Source organism: Narcine bancroftii, chromosome 1 (assembly GCF_036971445.1).
Source record: "Narcine bancroftii isolate sNarBan1 chromosome 1, sNarBan1.hap1, whole genome shotgun sequence".
Taxonomy (NCBI): domain Eukaryota; kingdom Metazoa; phylum Chordata; class Chondrichthyes; order Torpediniformes; family Narcinidae; genus Narcine; species Narcine bancroftii.
The window spans coordinates 387,166,607-387,186,382 of record NC_091469.1 but is presented as its reverse complement, the minus strand read 5'-3'; the positions used below and the strand labels follow the sequence as shown (position 1 = coordinate 387,186,382).

At 39.9% G+C, this 19,776-nt stretch overlaps 1 protein-coding gene across 15 annotated transcripts in view; it reads left to right on the top strand.

Moving 5' to 3' along the window:
* Positions 1 to 17,824, top strand: part of mtrr (5-methyltetrahydrofolate-homocysteine methyltransferase reductase) — a 114,506-nt gene extending 96,682 nt beyond the window's left edge. For 10 of the 15 annotated variants that reach the window (XM_069913605.1, XM_069913604.1, XM_069913613.1 and 7 more), the window contains 2 exons: positions 14,685 to 14,855; positions 17,515 to 17,824. In XM_069913605.1, the coding sequence (XP_069769706.1) occupies positions 14,685 to 14,855; positions 17,515 to 17,659 (316 nt within the window). In that variant the 3' untranslated portion in view covers positions 17,660 to 17,824. Of the gene's footprint in view, positions 1 to 11,578; positions 11,719 to 14,684; positions 14,856 to 17,514 lie in introns of those variants that run through there. The other 5 variants (XR_011349889.1, XR_011349888.1, XM_069913610.1 and 2 more) reach the window with 4 other exon arrangements.
* Positions 17,825 to 19,776: the final 1,952 nt, after the last annotated feature.

Below are 19,776 nucleotides of genomic sequence, written 5' to 3'. Positions count from 1 at the left end.
GCTTTGGAGAATTGCAGCTGAGGAGACATAAAGTCTCCATTTGAGACTTGGAGAAAGGTGGGCCATGATGTAAAGATGGCTTATTGTTAAAAATATAGCCAATCTATTGCAAGCTCTTGTCCTTCCATTTATCATGTATACATAAGAGTGCAATTCCTTGGTGTGTATGACAACACAAATTAATAATATTATTGGGTTCACCCTAAATTGATTAATTTCTGGAAACTTAAATGAGCTTTAATAAAGTTTATGAACTGAAGTACATTGTGCTTTATGCTGCTTAATGAGTGTAGATAAAACTTGGAAGTCCATATTTGATAAAATGGAGAACCAATTGCCTAAATTGTACCAGTGTATCACAATAGAACCATAGAAAACTACAGCACAAATAACAGGCCATTCAGCCCTTTTAGTCTGTGCCAAAAACAACATATCACTAGTCCCACTGACCTGCACCCATTCCATAACCCACCAGACTTCTCCCATCCGTGTATCTATAGTTTATTTTTTAAAATTTAAGCATGAGCCCACATTTACCATGTCAGATGGCAGCTCGTTTCATACTCCCACTACTCTCTGAATGAAAAAATTCTCCTAATGTGTCCCCCTAAACCTTTCCCCTTTTATCTTAAAGCCTCTTGTATTTATCTCTCCTAATCTAAGAGGAAAGAGCCGACTTGCATTTATTCTGTCTATACCCCTCTATCAAATCTCCTCTCATTCTTCTACGCTCAAAGGAATAAAGTCCTGAGCTGTTTAATCTTGCCCTGTAACTCAACTCGTGAAGAACTGGGGACATCCTAATAAATCTTCTTTGCACTCTTTGAATCTTACTGATATCCTTCCTGTAGTTTGGCGAAGAGAACTGCACAGAATACTCCAAATTTGGCCTCTCCAATGTCTTATACAACCTCACCATAACATCCCAATCCTGTACTCAATGCTTTGATTAACAAAGGCCAAGATGCCAAAAGCTTTCTTCAAAACGCTGTCTACCTGTGACACCATTTTCAAGGAATAATTGTGTATCTGAATTCCCAGATTCTTTTGTTTCTCCACACTCCTCAATGTCCTACCATTTACTGTCTATGTCCTACCTTGGTTTGTCCTTCCAAAATGCAACACCTCACACTTGTTTGCATTAAATTCCATCTGCCATTTTCTGGCCCATTTTTCCAGTTAGTCCAGATCCCTTTGAAAACTTTGCTCTCGACCACACCTCCAGTCTTAGTGTCATCAGCAAACTTGCTGAACCAATTTACTACATTATCATCCAGATCATTAAATATAGACAACAAAAACAATCGTTCCATCATTGATCCCTGAGGCACACCACAAACAAAAGGCCTCCAGTCTGAGAAACAATCATCTACTACCACTCTCTGACTAAACCATTCAGCCAATTTTCAATCCAGTTTACAATCTTTCCATGGATACCTAGTGTCTGAGCCTTCTGAACTAGTCTTCCATGTGGGTACCTTGTCAAAGGCCTTAGGTCTTGTGGACAACATCCACAGCCTTTCCTTCATCTACTTTCTTGGTAACCTCTTCGAGAAACTCTATAAGATCTGTTAAACACGACCTACCACACACAAAACCCTGCTGACTATCCTTAATCATCCTTTGTCTGTCCAAATATTTGTATACCCAATTTCTCAGAATACCCTCCAATAATTTACCTACTACTGACTGGCTCACTGGCCTGTAATTTCCTGGTTTACTTTTGGAGCCTTTTTTAAACAACAAAACAACATGAGCTACCCTCCAATCCTCCAGCACCTCACCCGTGGCTAAGGATGTTTTAAATATTTCTGCCAAAGCACCTACAATTTCTACACTCGTCTTCCTCAAGGTCCAAGGGAATATCATGCCAGGCCCAGAGGATTTATCTACCTTTATTCATGTTAGCCAGCAAGCACCACCCCCACCTCTTTAATCTCTATATATTCTATGCCACTACTGCTTATTTCCCTTCTTTATACATTATGCCAGTTTACTGTGTAAATACTGATGCAAAAAGAACCTGTTTAAGATTTCCCCTATCTCGTGAGGCTCCACGCATAGACGACCACTTTGATCTTCTCAGGGACTAATTTTGTCCCTTACTAACCTTTTACTCTTAACATACCTTTTTTTTGGAATATTTTATTTTTGATTTTTTTCCAAAACTATGCATTGTAATATCACCTTTGTTGACCTCACCAAAGCCTTCGACACCATGAGCAGGAAAGGGCTTTGGCAAATACTAGAGCACCTCGGATGCCCCCCAAAGTTCCTCAACATGGTTATCCAACTGCACGAAAACCAACAAGGTCGGGTCAGATACAGCAATGAGCTCTCTGAACCCTTCTCCATTAACAATGGCGTGAAGCAAGGCTGCGTTCTCGCACCAACCCTCTTTTCAATCTTCTTCAGCATGATGCTGAACCAAGCCATGAAAGACCTCAACAATGAAGACCCTGTTTACATTCGGTACCGCATGGATGGCAGTATCTTCAATCTGAGGCGCCTGCAAGCTCACACCAAGACACAAGAGCAACTTGTCCGTGAACTACTCTTTGCAGACGATGCCGCTTTAGTTGCCCATTCAGAGCCAGCTCTTCAGCGCTTGACGTCCTGTTTTGCGGAAACTGCCAAAATGTTTGGCCTGGAAGTCAGCCTGAAGAAAACTGAGGTCCTCCATCAGCCAGCTCCCCACCATGACTACCAGCCCCCCCACATCTCCATCGGGCACACAAAACTCAAAACGGTCAACCAGTTTACCTATCTCGGCTGCACCATTTCATCAGATGCAAGGATCGACAACGAGATAGACAACAGACTCGCCAAGGCAAATAGCGCCTTTGGAAGACTACACAAAAGAGTCTGGAAAAACAACCAACTGAAAAACCTCAAAAAGATAAGTGTATACAGAGCCGTTGTCATACCCACACTCCTGTTAGGCTCCGAATCATGGGTCCTCTGTCTCCGCTCCATCCTCAACATTCATTGGAGCGACTTCATCCCTAACATCGAAGTACTTGAGATGGCAGAGGCCGACAGCATCGAATCCACGCTGTTGAAGATCCAACTGCACTGGGTAGGTCACGTCTCCAGAATGGAGGACCATCGCCTTCCCAAGATTGTGTTACATGGCGAGCTCTCCACTGGCCATTGTGTCAGAGGTGCACCAAAGAAGAGGTACAAGGACTGCCTAAAGAAATCTCTTGGTGCCTGCCACATTGACCACTGCCAGTCGGCTGATATCGCCTCAAACCGTGCATCTTGGCGCCTCACAGTTCGGCGGGCAGCAACCTCCTTTGAAGAAGACCGCAGAGCCCACCTCACTGACAAAAGACAAAGGAGGAAAAACCCAACACCCAACCCCAACCAACCAATTTTCCCCTGCAACTGCTGCAACCATGTCTGCCTGTCCCGCATCGGACTTGTCAGCCACAAACGAGCCTGCAACTGACGTGGACATTTACCCCTCCATAAATCTTTGTCCATGAAGCCAAGCCAAGAAGATATTAAACTTTTTCTTACAAACACAAAAAAGAAAAACAATTCAGTCCCTCACTCCCTCCCACCCTCCATACCATCAGAGCTTGCATATATTTTAAATATATAGAATACAGCTGGGGAAAGGTTTTTGTATGCATGATAGTTACAGTAATAAAAAGAAAAAAAAAGTTACAAATGTATCTGGGCCCCTGAGTGATCCAGGTACAGCTGCCAGATATTTACAAGTGTCATATTTGTTCTTTAAATTATATGTGATTCTTTTTTTTTCCCCCCTATGTATATAGCTGTTCATTTCCACAGTCCATCATGCTATAAGTAGAGGGGAGTCGGACTTCCAAGTGAATGCAATACATTTTTTTGCTACCGCTTATGCTATTTTTACAAATGAGATTTGATATTTGTTCAATTTCTTGCTTATTACCATAAAGTTATCTCGTATATATAACTCGGGGTCACCCGTGAAGGCCACTCCTGTTATCCTGGTTAATTTTTCTGTGATGTCTTGCCAAAATGGCCTTACCTTCACGCATGAAAACGTGGCATGTAGAAAAGTTCCTGTCTCAGTCCCACATCTGAAACATATCTCTGAAATTTAGCCTTTTGATCTGTGTAACTTTTAACCATCTAACAATTACAGTACGGAAACAGGCCACCTCAGCCCCTCTAGTCCGTACCAATCTAAGTGATCTCCTCTAGTCCCACCTACCTGCACTTTGCCCATAACCCTCCAATCCCCTCCCATCCATATACCTATCCAACTTTTCCTTAAAGGACAAGGTTAACTTTGCTGTGATCACCTCTCCAGGAAGGTCATTCCACGCAGCCACCCCCCTCTGAGTGAATAAACTTTTTCCCCCTAACTCTTAACTCGTGATCTCTTGTTTGAATCTCACCTACCCTCAAGGGAAAGAACCTATTCATATCTAGTCTGTCTATCCCCATCATAATTTTAAATGCCTCCATCAAAGCCCCCTTCAACCTTCTAGAGACCTATTCTACTTAATCTTTCTTTGTAATCTCAATTCTGAAATCCAGGCAACATTTTAGTAAATCTTCTCTGCCCTCTCTCTACCTTGTTAATATCCTTCCTATAATTTGGTGACCAGAACTGTACACAGTATTCTAAATCTGGCCTCACCAATGCCTTGAATAGTGTAACAATATTAATATTTGGGGAGAATTTATAAGATTTAGAGTAGGTCGCATACATACACACATTTTAAACAGATCTTATTTGAAAGACTGAAGAATTCACATTGCAAGATCTCTGGAAAATGTAAGTACCTTTCACAAGTAGGCTTGACCATTGTCTTGCTGGAGTCATGCACTCTAAGTCTCTTTGGCTTGGCTTCGCGGACGAAGATTTATGGAGGGGGTAAAAAGTCCACGTCAGCTGCAGGCTCATTTGTGGCTGACAAGTCCGATGCGGGACAGGCAGACACGGTTGCAGGGGAAAATTGGTTGGTTGGGGTTGGGTGTTGGGTTTTTCCTCCTTTGCCTTTTGTCAGTGAGGTGGGCTCTGCGGTCTTCTTCAAAGGAGGTTGCTGCCCGCCAAACTGTGAGGCGCCAAGATGCACGGTTTGAGGCGTTATCAGCCCACTGGCGGTGGTCAATGTGGCAGGCACCAAGAGATTTCTTTAGGCAGTCCTTGTACCTTTTCTTTGGTGCACCTCTGTCACGGTGGCCAGTGGAGAGCTCGCCATATAACACGATCTTGGGAAGGCGATGGTCCTCCATTCTGGAGATGTGACCCATCCAGCGCAGCTGGATCTTCAGCAGCGTGGACTCGATGCTGTCGACCTCTGCCATCTCGAGTACTTCGACGTTAGGGATGAAAGCGCTCCAATGGATGTTGAGGATGGAGCGGAGACAACGCTGGTGGAAGCGTTCTAGGAGCCGTAGGTGGTGCCGGTAGAGGACCCATGATTCGGAGCCGAACAGGAGTGTGGGTATGACAACGGCTCTGTATACGCTTATCTTTGTGAGGTTTTTCAGTTGGTTGTTTTTCCAGACTCTTTTGTGTAGTCTTCCAAAGGTGCTATTTGCCTTGGCGAGTCTGTTGTCTATCTCGTTGTCGATCCTTGCATCTGATGAAATGGTGCAGCCGAGATAGGTAAACTGGTTGACCGTTTTGAGTTTTGTGTGCCCGATGGAGATGTGGCGTGGCTGGTAGTCATGGTGGGGAGCTGGCTGATGGAGGACCTCAGTTTTCTTCAGGCTGACTTCCAGGCCAAACATTTTGGCAGTTTCCGCAAAGCAGGACATCAAGCGCTGAAGAGCTGGCTCTGAATGGGCAACTAAAGCGGCATCGTCTGCAAAGAGTAGTTCACGGACAAGTTTCTCTTGTGTCTTGGTGTGAGCTTGCAGGCGCCTCAGATTGAAGAGACTGCCATCCGTGCGGTACCGGATGTAAACAGCGTCTTCATTGTTGGGGTCTTTCATGGCTTGGTTCAGCATCATGCTGAAGAAGATTGAAAAGAGGGTTGGTGCGAGAACACAGCCTTGCTTCACGCCATTGTTAGTGGAGAAGGGTTCAGAGAGCTCATTGCTGTATCTGACCCGACCTTGTTGGTTTTCGTGCAGTTGGATAATCATGTTGAGGAACTTTGGGGGACATCCGATGCGCTCTAGTATTTGCCAAAGCCCTTTCCTGCTCACGGTGTCGAAGGCTTTGGTGAGGTCAACAAAGGTGATGTAGAGTCCTTTGTTTTGTTCTCTGCACTTTTCTTGGAGCTGTCTGCGGGCAAAGACCATGTCAGTAGTTCCTCTGTTTGCGCGAAAGCCGCACTGTGATTCTGGGAGAATATTCTCGGCGACACTAGGTATTATTCTATTTAGTAGAATCCTAGCGAAGATTTTGCCTGCAATGGAGAGCAACGTGATTCCCCTGTAGTTTGAGCAGTCTGATTTCTCGCCTTTGTTTTTGTACAGGGTGATGATGGTGGCATCACGAAGATCCTGAGGCAGTTTTCCTTGGTCCCAACAAAGCTTGAAAAACTCATGCAGTTTGGCATGCAGAGTTTTGCCGCCAGCCTTCCAGACCTCTGGGGGGATTCCATCCATACCTGCTGCTTTGCCACTTTTCAGTTGTTCGATTGCCTTATATGTCTCATCCAGGGTGAGAACCTCATCCAGCTCTAGCCTTAGGGGCTGTTGAGGGAGCTGGAGCAGGGCACTCTAAGTACCCTTTCTGCAAAGTGCTCATAGAAAGGTTACACCTGGATTTTGTTTATCTAAAAACAGATGGGAGCAGAAGAAAGAACTCCTGTTGTTTGCATGAGTCACCAGCTCTCTTTGGAGTTTAAGTTGGAAGAGAGAGAGAGAGAGAGAGAGAGAGAGAGAGTTGAATTAACAGCTCAGTCAGTGTGGAACACTGACAAAGTAACTGAAAAGTGCAACCCAGGAAAAACTTTGAAACTGATAAAAGCAAGTTCCAGAGCAGTAGATGGCTGGAAGTGCTATCTGTCTGATGTTTCTCTTGGAATAAGGAAGAGATAGCTTGAAGAAAGAGGTTACCATCTAAAAAACGCTGATGGGGCAAGTTTCATCAGCGAGACCCTGAGGTGACTATTGGTGGTACCTCAGTTGTGGAAATCCTGGAGCAACAAATATCTCTCTCTGCAAACCCTACAAGTATCTTCCTGAGTGGTAAACATTTACCTTTCAAGCACCAAGCCTGGTGAACTTTATACATGTTAAATTCTGTGCACAGTATGGTGATTGCCAGCAACCAGAGAACTTAGAAGGAGAAGTGAGATTGAACTGTGAACCAAAGGACTTTTCTTGAATTTACACACACATTACATACACATGCGCTTAGAATTTGAAAGGAGTTATTTGGGATAGTTAAGTATAGAATTAAGTTAAAATTTGATTCTATTTTCATGTTTGAAGTTGATTAAAAATAACTTTTGTTTTGAAAGCCACTTGTCTTGGTGAATGTCTATTGTTGCTGGGTTTTGGGGTCCTTTGGACTCGTAACAATAGTCTCAACATCACTTCTCAACTCCTGATTTCTATGCTTTGATTTATAAATGCCAGCATTCCAAAAGCTTTCTTCACCACTCTATCCACATGAGATTCCACCTTCAAAAAACTATGAACTGTTATTCCTAGATCTTTCTGTTCTGCATTCTTCAACGCCTTCCCGTTTACTGCATATGTCCTGTTTTGTTCATTCTTTCAAAATGAAGTACTTCACACTTCTCAGTATTAAACTCCATCTGCCATCTTTCATCCCACTCTTCTAAGCAGTCCAAATCCTTCTGTAATCTCTGAAAACTTTCTTCACTATCCACAACTCCACCTATTTTTGTATCATCCACATATTTACTAATCCAGTTTACCACTCCATCATCCAAATCATTAATGTAAATGACAAATAACAAGGGACTCAATACTGATCCCTGAGGCACACCGCTTGTTACCAGCCTCCATCCTGACAGACAATTATCCACCATGACTCTCCGACATTTACATTCTAACCACTGTTGAACCCATTTGAATATCTCAAAATTAATACCTAGCGCCTGAACCTTTCTTACCAACCTTCCAATGTGGAACCTTATTGAAGGCCTTACTGAAATCCATATAGACAACATCTACTGCTCTACCCTCATCAACATTCCTAGTCACCTCCTCAAAAAATTCAACAAGATTTGTCAAACGTGACCTTCCACACACAAACCCATGTTGCGTGTTCCTGATCAAACCCTTTCTCTCTAGATGCTTATATATAGTATCTCTAAGAATACTTTCCATTAGCTTTCCAACCACCGACGTCAAACCTACAGGCCTATAATTGCTAGGCTTACTCCTCGAGCCCCTTTTAATCAAAGGAACCACATGTGCGATAAGTCAATCCTCCGGCACTACGCCCCTCTCTAATGACTTCTGATAAATCACTGTCAGAGCTTCCGCTATTTCTTCCCTGACTTCCTTCAAGGTCCAGGGAAAATCCTGTTGTGACCCAGAGACTTATTCACCTTTATATGCTTCAAAAGCTCCAATACCCCTCTTTGCCAATCCCTACATTTTCCATAATTACTCCTTTTGCTTCCCCTATCCTGCACAATTCAATATCCTTCTCCTTTGTGAAAACCCTAGTCAATATCTCCCCTATCACATTTGGCTCCACACTCTGGTTCGCTTAGGGTCCAATTTTATCCTTCACTCTCCTTTTGCTATTTACATACTTGTAAAAAACCCTTCGGATTTATTTTCAACCTGTTTGCTGTAGCCACCTCATACCTTTTCGCTTTCCTAATTTCTTTCTTAAGATTCTTTTTACATCAAGGTATTTTCTAAGCATCTCATTTACATTTTGTTTCTTGTATTTAATGTAGGCCTTCCTTTTTATTCGAACCAAATTTCTAATATCCCTTGAAAACATGGCTCTTTTGAACTTTTGGCTCTGCCTTTTATCCTAACAGGAACATAAATATTCTATACTCTCAAAATCTCACCTTTAAAAGACCTCCAATTCTCCTCGACATCCTTTCCTTAAAACAAATGATCCCAATCCATTCCTCACAAATCCTTTCTCATCTTTTAAAATCTGGCTTTTCCCCTCTCAAAAACCTCAATCTTTAGACCAGACCTATCCCTTTCCATAATTATATTGAAACTAATGATACTATGATCACTGGATCCAAAGAGCTCCCCAAAATATACCTCTATCACCTGCCCTATCTCATACCCCAACAGTAGATCCAGCACTGCCCCTTCTACATATTTCTCTGAAAAACTATCATGCACACATTTTATAAATTCTAATCCATCCAGCCCTTTCACAGAATGTGTTTCCCAATCTATATTAGGAAAATTAATATCCCCCACTAATACAACCCTGAGCTTAATACAAATATCTGCTATTTCCTTACAAATTTGCTCCTCAATTTCTCACTAGGTGGTCTAAGATATAATTGGTGTAAAAGGTTATACTGAACCAATCTATATCTTGCATTTATAATTGATGTTATGCTGTCTTTGCACCAATCTGACCAGCTTCTTTCTGAAATCACAACCCCCCCAAGTCCGACTCCCATTTTTCTCTTGACTTGTACAACCATGGTTTTGTACTTTCACTCTGGAGAGCATAGTACATTTTTTTTTATAAATCTGGGTGTATTCCCCTTCCAGACCATTCGTTCAATTTCACTAATTTCAGATGGGGTTAACATTGGTTCCCATCTTTCTCTTAAGAACGATCTAAGCTGCAGAAAGCAGAAGGTGATCCCATTGGCCACTCCATATTTGTGTTTTAATTGTTTGAAGGACATAAGAGTTCCTTCTGTGTAACAGTCCTTAATAGACTGATTTTATGTTTTTCTTGCCCAACTTTGAAGCCCTTTATATCTGGGATCTCTTCTTAGTATCTCTGCCAGTGATTTATTCACTAAAATAAAAAAGTGCTAGGCACAGAAGCTATTCAAGGGGAACACCGCTGACATCTGATTATTTGTTATAATTTTAGCTTGCGGTTTATGGTATAAATTTTTTATCCAAATGTTCTGCCTATACCAAATTTTTACTTGTTTTAAATAAAAAGGGACATTCCAAGTGGTTGAATGGTTTTTCCGCTTCTAGGCAGACTGTAATTCTTGCATTTCGTTCAGATTGTGCCATGTGTACTATATTAAATAATCATCCTAGTCCATTTGAGGAACACATTCCTTTAACAAATCCTGCTTGATCCAAATGTATCAGTTTTGGCAAGTATTGACCTATGCTAATGTATTCACTAGTATCTTATAATCAGGATTTAACAGGGATACTGGTCTGTATGATGAAGTTTTTTTGTGGAACTCTATTCTTTTTTGGTAACACTATAATAATCACGGTTGAGAATGATTTCGGGAGGATCTGCGTTTCTACTGCTTGATCCAGGACATCCATTAACAGGGGCATTAATAGTTCTTTGAATTTTCTATAAAACTCAGGTTGAAATCCATCTGATTTATTAGCCTGTAGGGTGCCCAGGGCCTTTTTAATTTCTTCCTTTGAGAAGGGAGCATCTAATTCTATCCTTTCTCTCTCTTCTAGTTTTTGAAGATTGACATTCAACAAATATTCTTTTTCTTCATTCTCATCTCCTATAGTAATTCTGATTTGTATAATTTCAGGTAATATTGTCTAAAAATATCATAATTTATTTTTCCTTATATAATAGGGTATCTGTCTCTGTTGTTATAGCATTTACATTCTTGATAACTCCTCTGTTTTAATCTGCCAAGATAAAACTTTGTGTGCCCATTCACCCAACTCATGGTATTGTTGTTTAGTTTTAACATAGCTTTTTCTCTCCGAGATGCTTGTATTGTATTGTATCTTAGTTTTTTTTATTCTCCAGTAATCTGTATTCTTCTTGTAGTCCTGTTCTTTGATTTTTTTTTCTAATTCTTTAATATCTTTCTCCAAATTGTGCACTTTTGCCATATGTTCTCGCTTATGGTTCTTTGTATAGGATATAATTTGTCCCCTTAAGTATGCTTTAAGCATGTCCCATGTCAGAAAACTATTATTAGTAGATGGCAGATTTGTTTCATAAAATATTTCTATCTGTCTCTTTATAAATTTGCAGGTCTGTTCTTTTAAAGAATGTAGCATTGAGAAACCATCTATATACATTCTCTTGCTTTTCCATTGTTCCTATAGTTAATATTAATGGAGAGTGGTCTGATAGAAGCCTCGCTAAGTATTCTGTTTTTATCACTCTTTTTAACTGGGCAGACATTAAAAATGAGTCAATCCTTGTATGTGAGTCATGCACCCTTGAGTAAAAGGAGTAGTCTCTCTCTGTGGGATTTAATGCCTCCATACATCAATAAGATTTAGATCTTTCATATATGAAATTATGGTTTTTGCTGCTTTCGGCCTCGTTATTGTTCTTGCCGATTTATCTAGTATTGAGTCCAAGCAAAAATCTCCTCCAACCAATATATTTTGTCTTCTCTCTGCTGTTTTTAACAAGATATCCTTCATAAAGGCTTCATTGTCATAATTTTGAGCATAAATATTCATTAATGTCATGCTTCTCCAAAAATTTTACAATGTGCCATTACATACCTTTCAGCTTGATCAATCAAAGTATCTTCTATCAACACTGGTGTATTTTTATTAATTAGAATAGCCACTCCTCTTGCCTTTGGACCAAAGGAAGATGATATTATTTCTCCCAACCATCCTCTTTTTAATTTATCACATCCCAATTTGGTAAGATGTGTATTTCTTGCAATAAGATTATATCCATTTTTAATTTCTTTAAGTATGCCAAGACCCTTTTCCTCTTCACCATCCTGTTTATCCTGTTAATATTAAGACTTATAAACTTCATTGTTTTATCCATTCCATTTTTCAAACAGATGTTGTATAACAATAAAATCTTTCCAATTTTTTAAATACAGTTGTAACATTTCCCTTTTAAGAGACATTTCCAGCATTCACATTTATCCTTCAAGAAACACACACACGTCCCTAGCTCTGATGGTGACGTTGACAATACCACCCAGAAGCCTGTGGATTCTTCCGAAGAAGAAACCCTCCCTTTGGTGCCATCTTTTAAAACTGCTCCTTTTACTCTTAACATACTTGTAGAAACCCTTTGGTTTACATTCACATTAGTAGCCAAAGCAACCTCAAGTCTTTTTTTGCCTACCTGATCTCCTTCTTAAGTATTTTCTTACATTTTCTATTCTCCTCAAGTATCTCATTTACTCCTTGTTGCCTATACCTGCTATACACCTCTCTCTTCTTAACCAGTTCTCCAATATCCCTTGAAAACCAAGGATCCCTATGGTTGTTAGTTTTCCCTTTAATCCTGACAGGATCATGCAAACTCTGCTGTCTCAAAATTTTGCCTTTGAAGGCCATCCATTTACCTAGCACATCCTTGTCAGAAAACAACTTATCCAAATCCACTCTTGCTAGATTCTTTCTCATTTCCACAAAATTGGGGTTTCTTCAGTTTAGAATTTCAACCCGAGGACCAGATCTATCCTTATCCATAATTAACTTTAAACTAATGACATTATGGTCACTGGACCCAAAATGTTCTCCTACACATACTTCTGCCATCTGACCGGTCTGGTTTCCTAGTAGAAAATCAAGTATTGCATCCTCTCTCTCGTTGGTCCCTCTATATATTGATTTAGAAAACTTTGCTGAAATTATTTGACCAACTCCAGACCATCCAGCCCTTTTACAGTATGGGAGTCCCAGTCAATATGTGGAAAGTTAAAATCTACTAGCACAACTTTTTGTTTCTTACATTGGTCTGATATCTCTCTACAGATTTGCTCCTCCAATTCTCACTGACTATTGATCAGTCTATAATACAACTGTATCAGTTTGGTCACACCTTTCCCGTTCCTTAGCTCTACCCATATGGCCTCTGTAGATGAGGCCTCTGGGTTGTCCTGTCTAAGCACAGCTGTGACATTTTTCCAAACTAGCAATGCCATTCCTCCCCCCTTTCATCCCTCCCCCACTATCATGGCTGAAACAACGGAACCTGGAACATTGAGCTGCCAGTTCTGTCCCTCCTTCAATCAAGTTTCACTAATAGGAATAATGGCATAATCCCACATGCCAATCCACACCCTAAGATCATCTGCCTTTCCAACAATAATCCTTGTATTGAAATAAATACCTGAAAACATTTCTATCATGTAACAAATCTTTGATTTCTATCAATATGTGCAGTCCTCATTTGACCTTAATCCTCCTCCACCTCACGATCTGCTCTGACTCTCTAGTTCCCATCCTCCTGGAGCAGCACTAGCAAACTCTACCCCCAAGGATGTTAATCATCCTCCAATTCAGGTGCAAACCATCCCGATGGAACAGGTCCGACCTTCCCTGGAACAGACCCCAATTGTCAAGAAGCTTGAAACCCTCCCTCCTGCACCATCTTTTTTGCCACGTATTTAGCTGCATTCACTTCCTATTTCTAGCCTCACTAGCACGTGGCACATGTAGCACTCCTGAAATCGTAACCCTGGAGGTTCAATCCTTCGACTTTGCATCCAACTCCATAAACTCTCCTTGGAGGACCTCCTCATCCTTCCTACCCACATCATTGGTCCCTACATGGACCACGACATTTGGCTACTCACCCTCCCTCTGAGTATGTGATCCAAGATAACACGGACCCTTGCACCAGGGAGGCAAAAGACTATCCAGGATTCTCAATCTCTCCCACAGAACCTCCTATCTGTCCCCCAAACTATTGAATCTCCTATCACTTCTGCATTCCACCTTTCCCTCCTTCCTTTCTGAGCTGAGGGTCCAGTCTCGGTGCCAGAGCCTTGACCACTACAATTTGTCCCTGGTACGTCGTCCCCATCAACAGTATCCTAAACGGTATACTTGTTGTTGATGGGAAGGGCCACAGGGGTGCTCTGCTCTCTCTGTCTATTCCCCTTCCCTTTCCTGACAGGAGCTATAATAGAATTGTCATCCTAATAATTTTCACTTTTGAACAATTAAATATAGGTGAAATATTTGTGCATCCATATATACTCACCATGACTTTCTGAAGATGATTCTGATGTGGCCCAAATTTCTGTGGTTAAAAAAATTGTTTTTGGTGGCCTGGACTGAATGGCGAATATAATGGGAGCAAACTGTACTCTATTTATGAAATTCAGTCCTGTTGAAGGTGGTGGAAATTTCATCATTGCTATTCTATAACTTAAAATGTATCATTTTTAAAAAACACGCAATGTTTTGAATAAAAGCAGAAGTGCTATCAATGCTTCTGGTTATTTAAAAAATGCTGCAGGGAAGGTGAACATCTTAGTGTTTCAGATTAAATGCTTCATCAGATCTGAAAAATAGTGCAAGTGAGTAGAATCTTAAAGTGAAATGAATGAGAATGGTTAGAGCGACACTATCACCACACCAGTGACCTGGATTTGAATCCGGCACTGTCTGTTAGGAGTTTGTACGTTCTTCACGTATATGTGTGGGTTTTCTCCAGGTGCTTCGGTTTCCTCCCACTCTTCAGAAACAGTCAGAATTTGTAGGTTAATTGGTGCATTTGGGTGGCACAATCTTGTGAGCAGGAAGGGGCTGTTACCATGTTTAAATTCAAAAAGTTTAAAACATGGGTGTACACACATACGCAGGAACTGAAATAAAGTTAATGCCAAAATGTGTTTTGTTTACTTCCTCTGCAGAAATGAATTAAGGCATTTTCAAAGTAATGGCACCCTAACCCAACTAAAAGTCTGTTTCTCAAGAGAAACTACAGATGGAAAACCCAAATATGTTCACCATTTACTCCAGCTTATGGCTCATGATGTCATAAAAATGTTGCTGAGTGAAAATGGTTATTTATATGTTTGTGGGTGAGTAAAAATGACAAAGTAATGTTGCATGTGGATGTATGATTGCATATTTCAGAACTTTATTGAATTTAACATATTCATTCACTATTCTGTCATAAGACAAATGTACATGCTTATCTCATTTTTCCCTGCTCCTAAAAGACATAAAAAGAATTTATCATCTGTTGAACATCTATTCTTTTGATGTTATTGTCAACATACATGGCTGAACCTGAATATAATATGTTTTACTTTGTGGTGGGGCACTTTTGGAATTGAAGTTGAAATTGCTAAAAATCTAATTTAGTGGAAATGAAAATAAGCTTATCAGGTGTATAATTCAATGCAAACAGCTTCTTGAACAAATAAAGCCTATTTAAATATTAATTAAATTCTGACTCGAGGTAAAATAGTAATTATTGTTTCATAAAATAATATTATAAATTGATAGAGTGCCGGCACATTTGATTTATTGTTAATTTTGTGGAGAAGAATTTAATGCAATAGAGAAAAAAGACTGCAGCTTCGACTCCTGAAGTACAAAATTAAAACCTCACCCAAAGCTGACCCAACCTTTTCACATTTCCTCTTCCACAATTCAGAAATAAACTATAAAAACAATGAATATTTAGACGGAGAGATTGAATGAAGAAGGGCAAATAAAGGATTGGTTTCTTGCATCTTAATGTGCTGGCTGAAGGAAAAGCTTTGCTATTTTTACTCAAAGTACATAAAAACCCATATGAAAGATGTGATTGCAAAATCTTGGCAGGTTCACAATAGAGTAGTAAGGACTGCTTCTGCAGTTGATGGAAAAGAAAACAGCCAGCCTAATGCTCGTAGTGGAAAATTATTGGAAGCTATTATTAAGAGAGGTATTTGTCTTTTAGCAAATTATGAATGGTTAACATATTTTTTGAGACAATAAATGGTTTATAAAGGTATATACTGTATAAATGCGGACTTTTGGAAGGTATTTCAGAACGTCTCACACTAAAAACTTGAAATGATGAAATCTCTGACTTGTAAAAATGCCATTTTGGATACAAAGACAGTTAAGTGACATGAACAAAGGATCGTGTGGAATGACTATTTTTCAGACAAAATATTGGTGTTACCCAAGGGACCATTTTAAGTTTATTTTTTCAAACTACGTGGTATTTGGTGCAAACTTGAATTAAAAATTGAAGATGTAGGGAGCAATATTATCAAGTTGCTCGATGATATAAAGTTAGTAATTGATCACGAGTATGGTTATAGGTTTCTGAATGCTGTGAAATGAGCAGAAAGAATTCAGAGAGACGTATGAGATGATGCACTAGGAGAACTGATATCAAAATACAGAATATTAAAAGAGTGCATGTACAGTATCCTTGATGATGGCAGGGTAAGATAATGGAGTTAAAAATGCATCTGAGATCGTTGGATTTGTTGATAAAGAAATAAAAGAAAATAAATAATACTGGGTTTTAACAACGCCCTCTGGTTTGAGCTCAGCTGGTGTAAATTCTAAATAAATTTGGGCACTTTAGGAAAAGGATGGGATTCAGTGGAGGTAACATTATAGATACTTTCATGGATAGGGAACTTCAGCTAAGGATTGAAATTAGAAATGTTGGTAATGTTTTCCTGGCAGCAGATACATTTAAAGAATTGAAAAATGAATGGTGGTCCTGCTGGAGCTGCTGTAATAATTTTGCTGCCTCTGGTGTGGGCTGGAAAAGCAGGGAGACACAGCACTGTTCTGCAGGGTCCAACCGCCCACTCCATACAGGCTTTAACTGGCCATTTAAAGGAGTCAACTATGTTTTTAATTGGAATCCTGCAACCTTGTGGTCTGTGCCGAAGATGGCAATGCCCGTGCTCTGCAGCAGCCATGAGGGGTTGTAGAGACCAGCGAAGGGCACCAGAAACCCCTCCGAATTGGGAAGGAGAAGCAGGAGAGACAACCCTACAGGAAGCTGATGAGGCAGTGGACCAGCAAGGGGCTCAGTGGCTGAAGGTCCCACACAGCCACTCAGTGACGCGATCAAGGGACTCATAGACCCAGGATTTGTGAGGGCGCTGAGGGCAAGAAGAGTTCTCAAAAGGCCTCGGGTGCTGAAGGCTTTCTGATCATGTCAGAATTTTGGAACTGGAACTCGGGTTGCTGGGGATTGAACAGAGGTCTGAGCAGTTGCAGAGGCTACGGGAGCACTGGAGACAAATCTACGGACACTCGGTGTCTCTGAAGGGACTCTCTTTACCTAATCTTTCTCACTTACTGTAAGCGGTGCCAGGGAATGCTAATGGCGACTGTCTGCCTTGTAACAAACTGAAGGAAATCTCATGCAGTATTACATTTCTGTATTACATGACAGTAAAGGAAATGTAAATCTTGAACTGATCATTTTGATGGAGTGGATAGAGTGTAATTATTTCTTCAAAGTCATTGGCATAAGATCATAAGGGAAGATGAGAACAAAATACTTTCACTGAAAGTTGGCAAGGTCTGTCTCCATCTGCAGATTCCATAAGTAAATTTAAAGTTGGACAGGTATTGAAGAGGAGGCATATAATGGATTGCAGATGAAAGACAGGCCTATGGAATTAAACGTGACTACTCTTTAAAAGTTCTATGATTTTCTAATGGGACTAATGTATCTCAAGTTTGACTGATTTATTTTTATTCTGGCAACAGAGATGGCAAGAATATGGCTAAGGATGTGAACTCTACTCTGACTGAGATTATATCCGAAAAGCTGGGATTGAATACTCTGGAAGCCATGAAAATAATAGCAAATCTTCGTGAAGAGAAGCGTTACCTGCAGGATGTCTGGAGTTAAATGAGTTGCAATAGATGGATCCAATTGGGAGTTTTTATTTAAAGTTTTATTTGCAAATACAAGAGACATTTTGATCAATGATGAATCTCAGAAAAAATGGTGGAAATAGACTGTCTTCTTAAAATATATGGCACATTCCTTATTAAAAACATTCATTGTGGATAATGGTCTTGATCGCTGCTTTGACAGAAGCAAATAAAAGAACCTGTCGAGCATGGTTCCACAGGATGCTCTATTAACAGCAGACATTGCTTTTAAGATTTGAAGGTGTTTGATGGTCTACCACATAAAATAGGAGTTTCTTTTCCTTTGCAAACCTCTTAATATTATGTTTGAGAAAATCAAAATGTAATAATTATGCAAATTTTAAGATATGCCATTGGAAGTCTCTTTATTCATTAGATTTAGTTATAGGTGACACAGAGATATAATTGAAGACTCTAGAATTCTGATGAGTTCTCGAGTCCAGCTGTTTCAGTCCGTCTACACGGTGTTAAGCAATTTTTTATTTTTAGAAATACTCAGAAATAGTTACAGACCATTGTCTTGCTACATTTTATTTATTTTGTTGACATTTTTCTCCACCCTTGATTTAGATACCAATTTATTTTCATTCAATTCATTTAAAAATGTAGACATTAAACCTCCACACTTGTCTCAAACTTATCGTAGAATCATACAGCACAGAAACAGGGCCTGTTGGTCCACCTCACCCATGCTGGCCAACATGCCCATCGATACTAACTCTATTTGCCTTTGTTAAACCAGTGTCCCTTTACACAATTCATATTTAAATACCAGTGCAAATGCCTTTTGAAATGTTGTCATTTTTAATGTCTTTATGACTTCCTCTGGCAGCTAATTCCAAATGACCATCACCCTCTGTGTAGAATTCCTCATTCTTAGATTTTCTTTAAATTTGTCCCCTTTCACCATAAAGCTGTGCCCTCTAGTTCAAGACACTCCTACCCTTGGAAAAAAAATTGACTAAATATAGAACACAGAACAATGTCCATGACCTCTTGCATCATCCTGCCCGGATCACCCACAGATTGGAGAATCAACAATTTTCTTCCATCTGGGCACTCTCCAGACAAACGGCATGAACGTTGATTTCTCTGCTTTCTATTAAACTTACTCGCCTTTTCTTTCCCCTCTCCCTTTCCTGTCTTTCCAGTTCTCCCCTTCCTTCCCCCTTACTCACTCAGCCATCCCTGCTCCCCCTCATCCACCTATCGTTTCTTGCCTTTGCCATCCCTTCTCCTCTCCCTGCCCTTTTTGTTCAAACACCTGCCAGCCTTCTCTCATACTTTGATGAAGGGCTTAAGCTCAAAACGTTGGGTATGCATTTCAACCTTTGATACATCGAGGACACTGTTTGACCTGCTGAGCTTCTCCAGCATTTTTTTTTTAACTTCACCCACAGTGTCTTCAGATTTTCGTGATTTACTCCTACAGCATTTGGCTTCCCAAAGTGCTTTACTTCACATTCGCCTGGATTAAATTCCATCTACAATTATAGGAAGAATATGCAAACTCCAAACAGATAACACTCAACATCAGTATGAAAGGCAGGACACTGGAGCGGTTCTGCTCATTTTGTAACCCTTGGATTCCTTGCGCAAAGGAAATAAAGAATCAGTATTCATTACCTTTGATGCAGCTTAGCAAGTGTGGATGCCATGCATCGTTATAACATTTGAAGAGTTTAAAACATGATGATTATAAAGGTCTGTTGATTTTTGATTTTGAATATGATAATGAAATTCTTCATCTTTTGTCTCCACACATCAATGTTTTTGTGAAGTATTTCAATTTAAGGATTTGGCTTCTGAGTGTTCAGAAAAACCTTGAAGCATCTCCAAGACGTGGTGGAAAAACTGATAGGAAGGAAGTAAATGCCTAAAATAGTGTTGAAAGAAAATGTAATTGCCTAACATGTATTTTAAAATCTTTTTAAACAAAACTTTAACATTTCAATTGTGGGAAAATAAGAAGATATGATAATATTACAAATGTAATAATATTACAAATGTTTAAAATGAAAAATATTTTTTTCAGAAAATGATAGGTGCTTACAGCTAACAAATTATTTAAAATAAAGATAAATAAAAGCA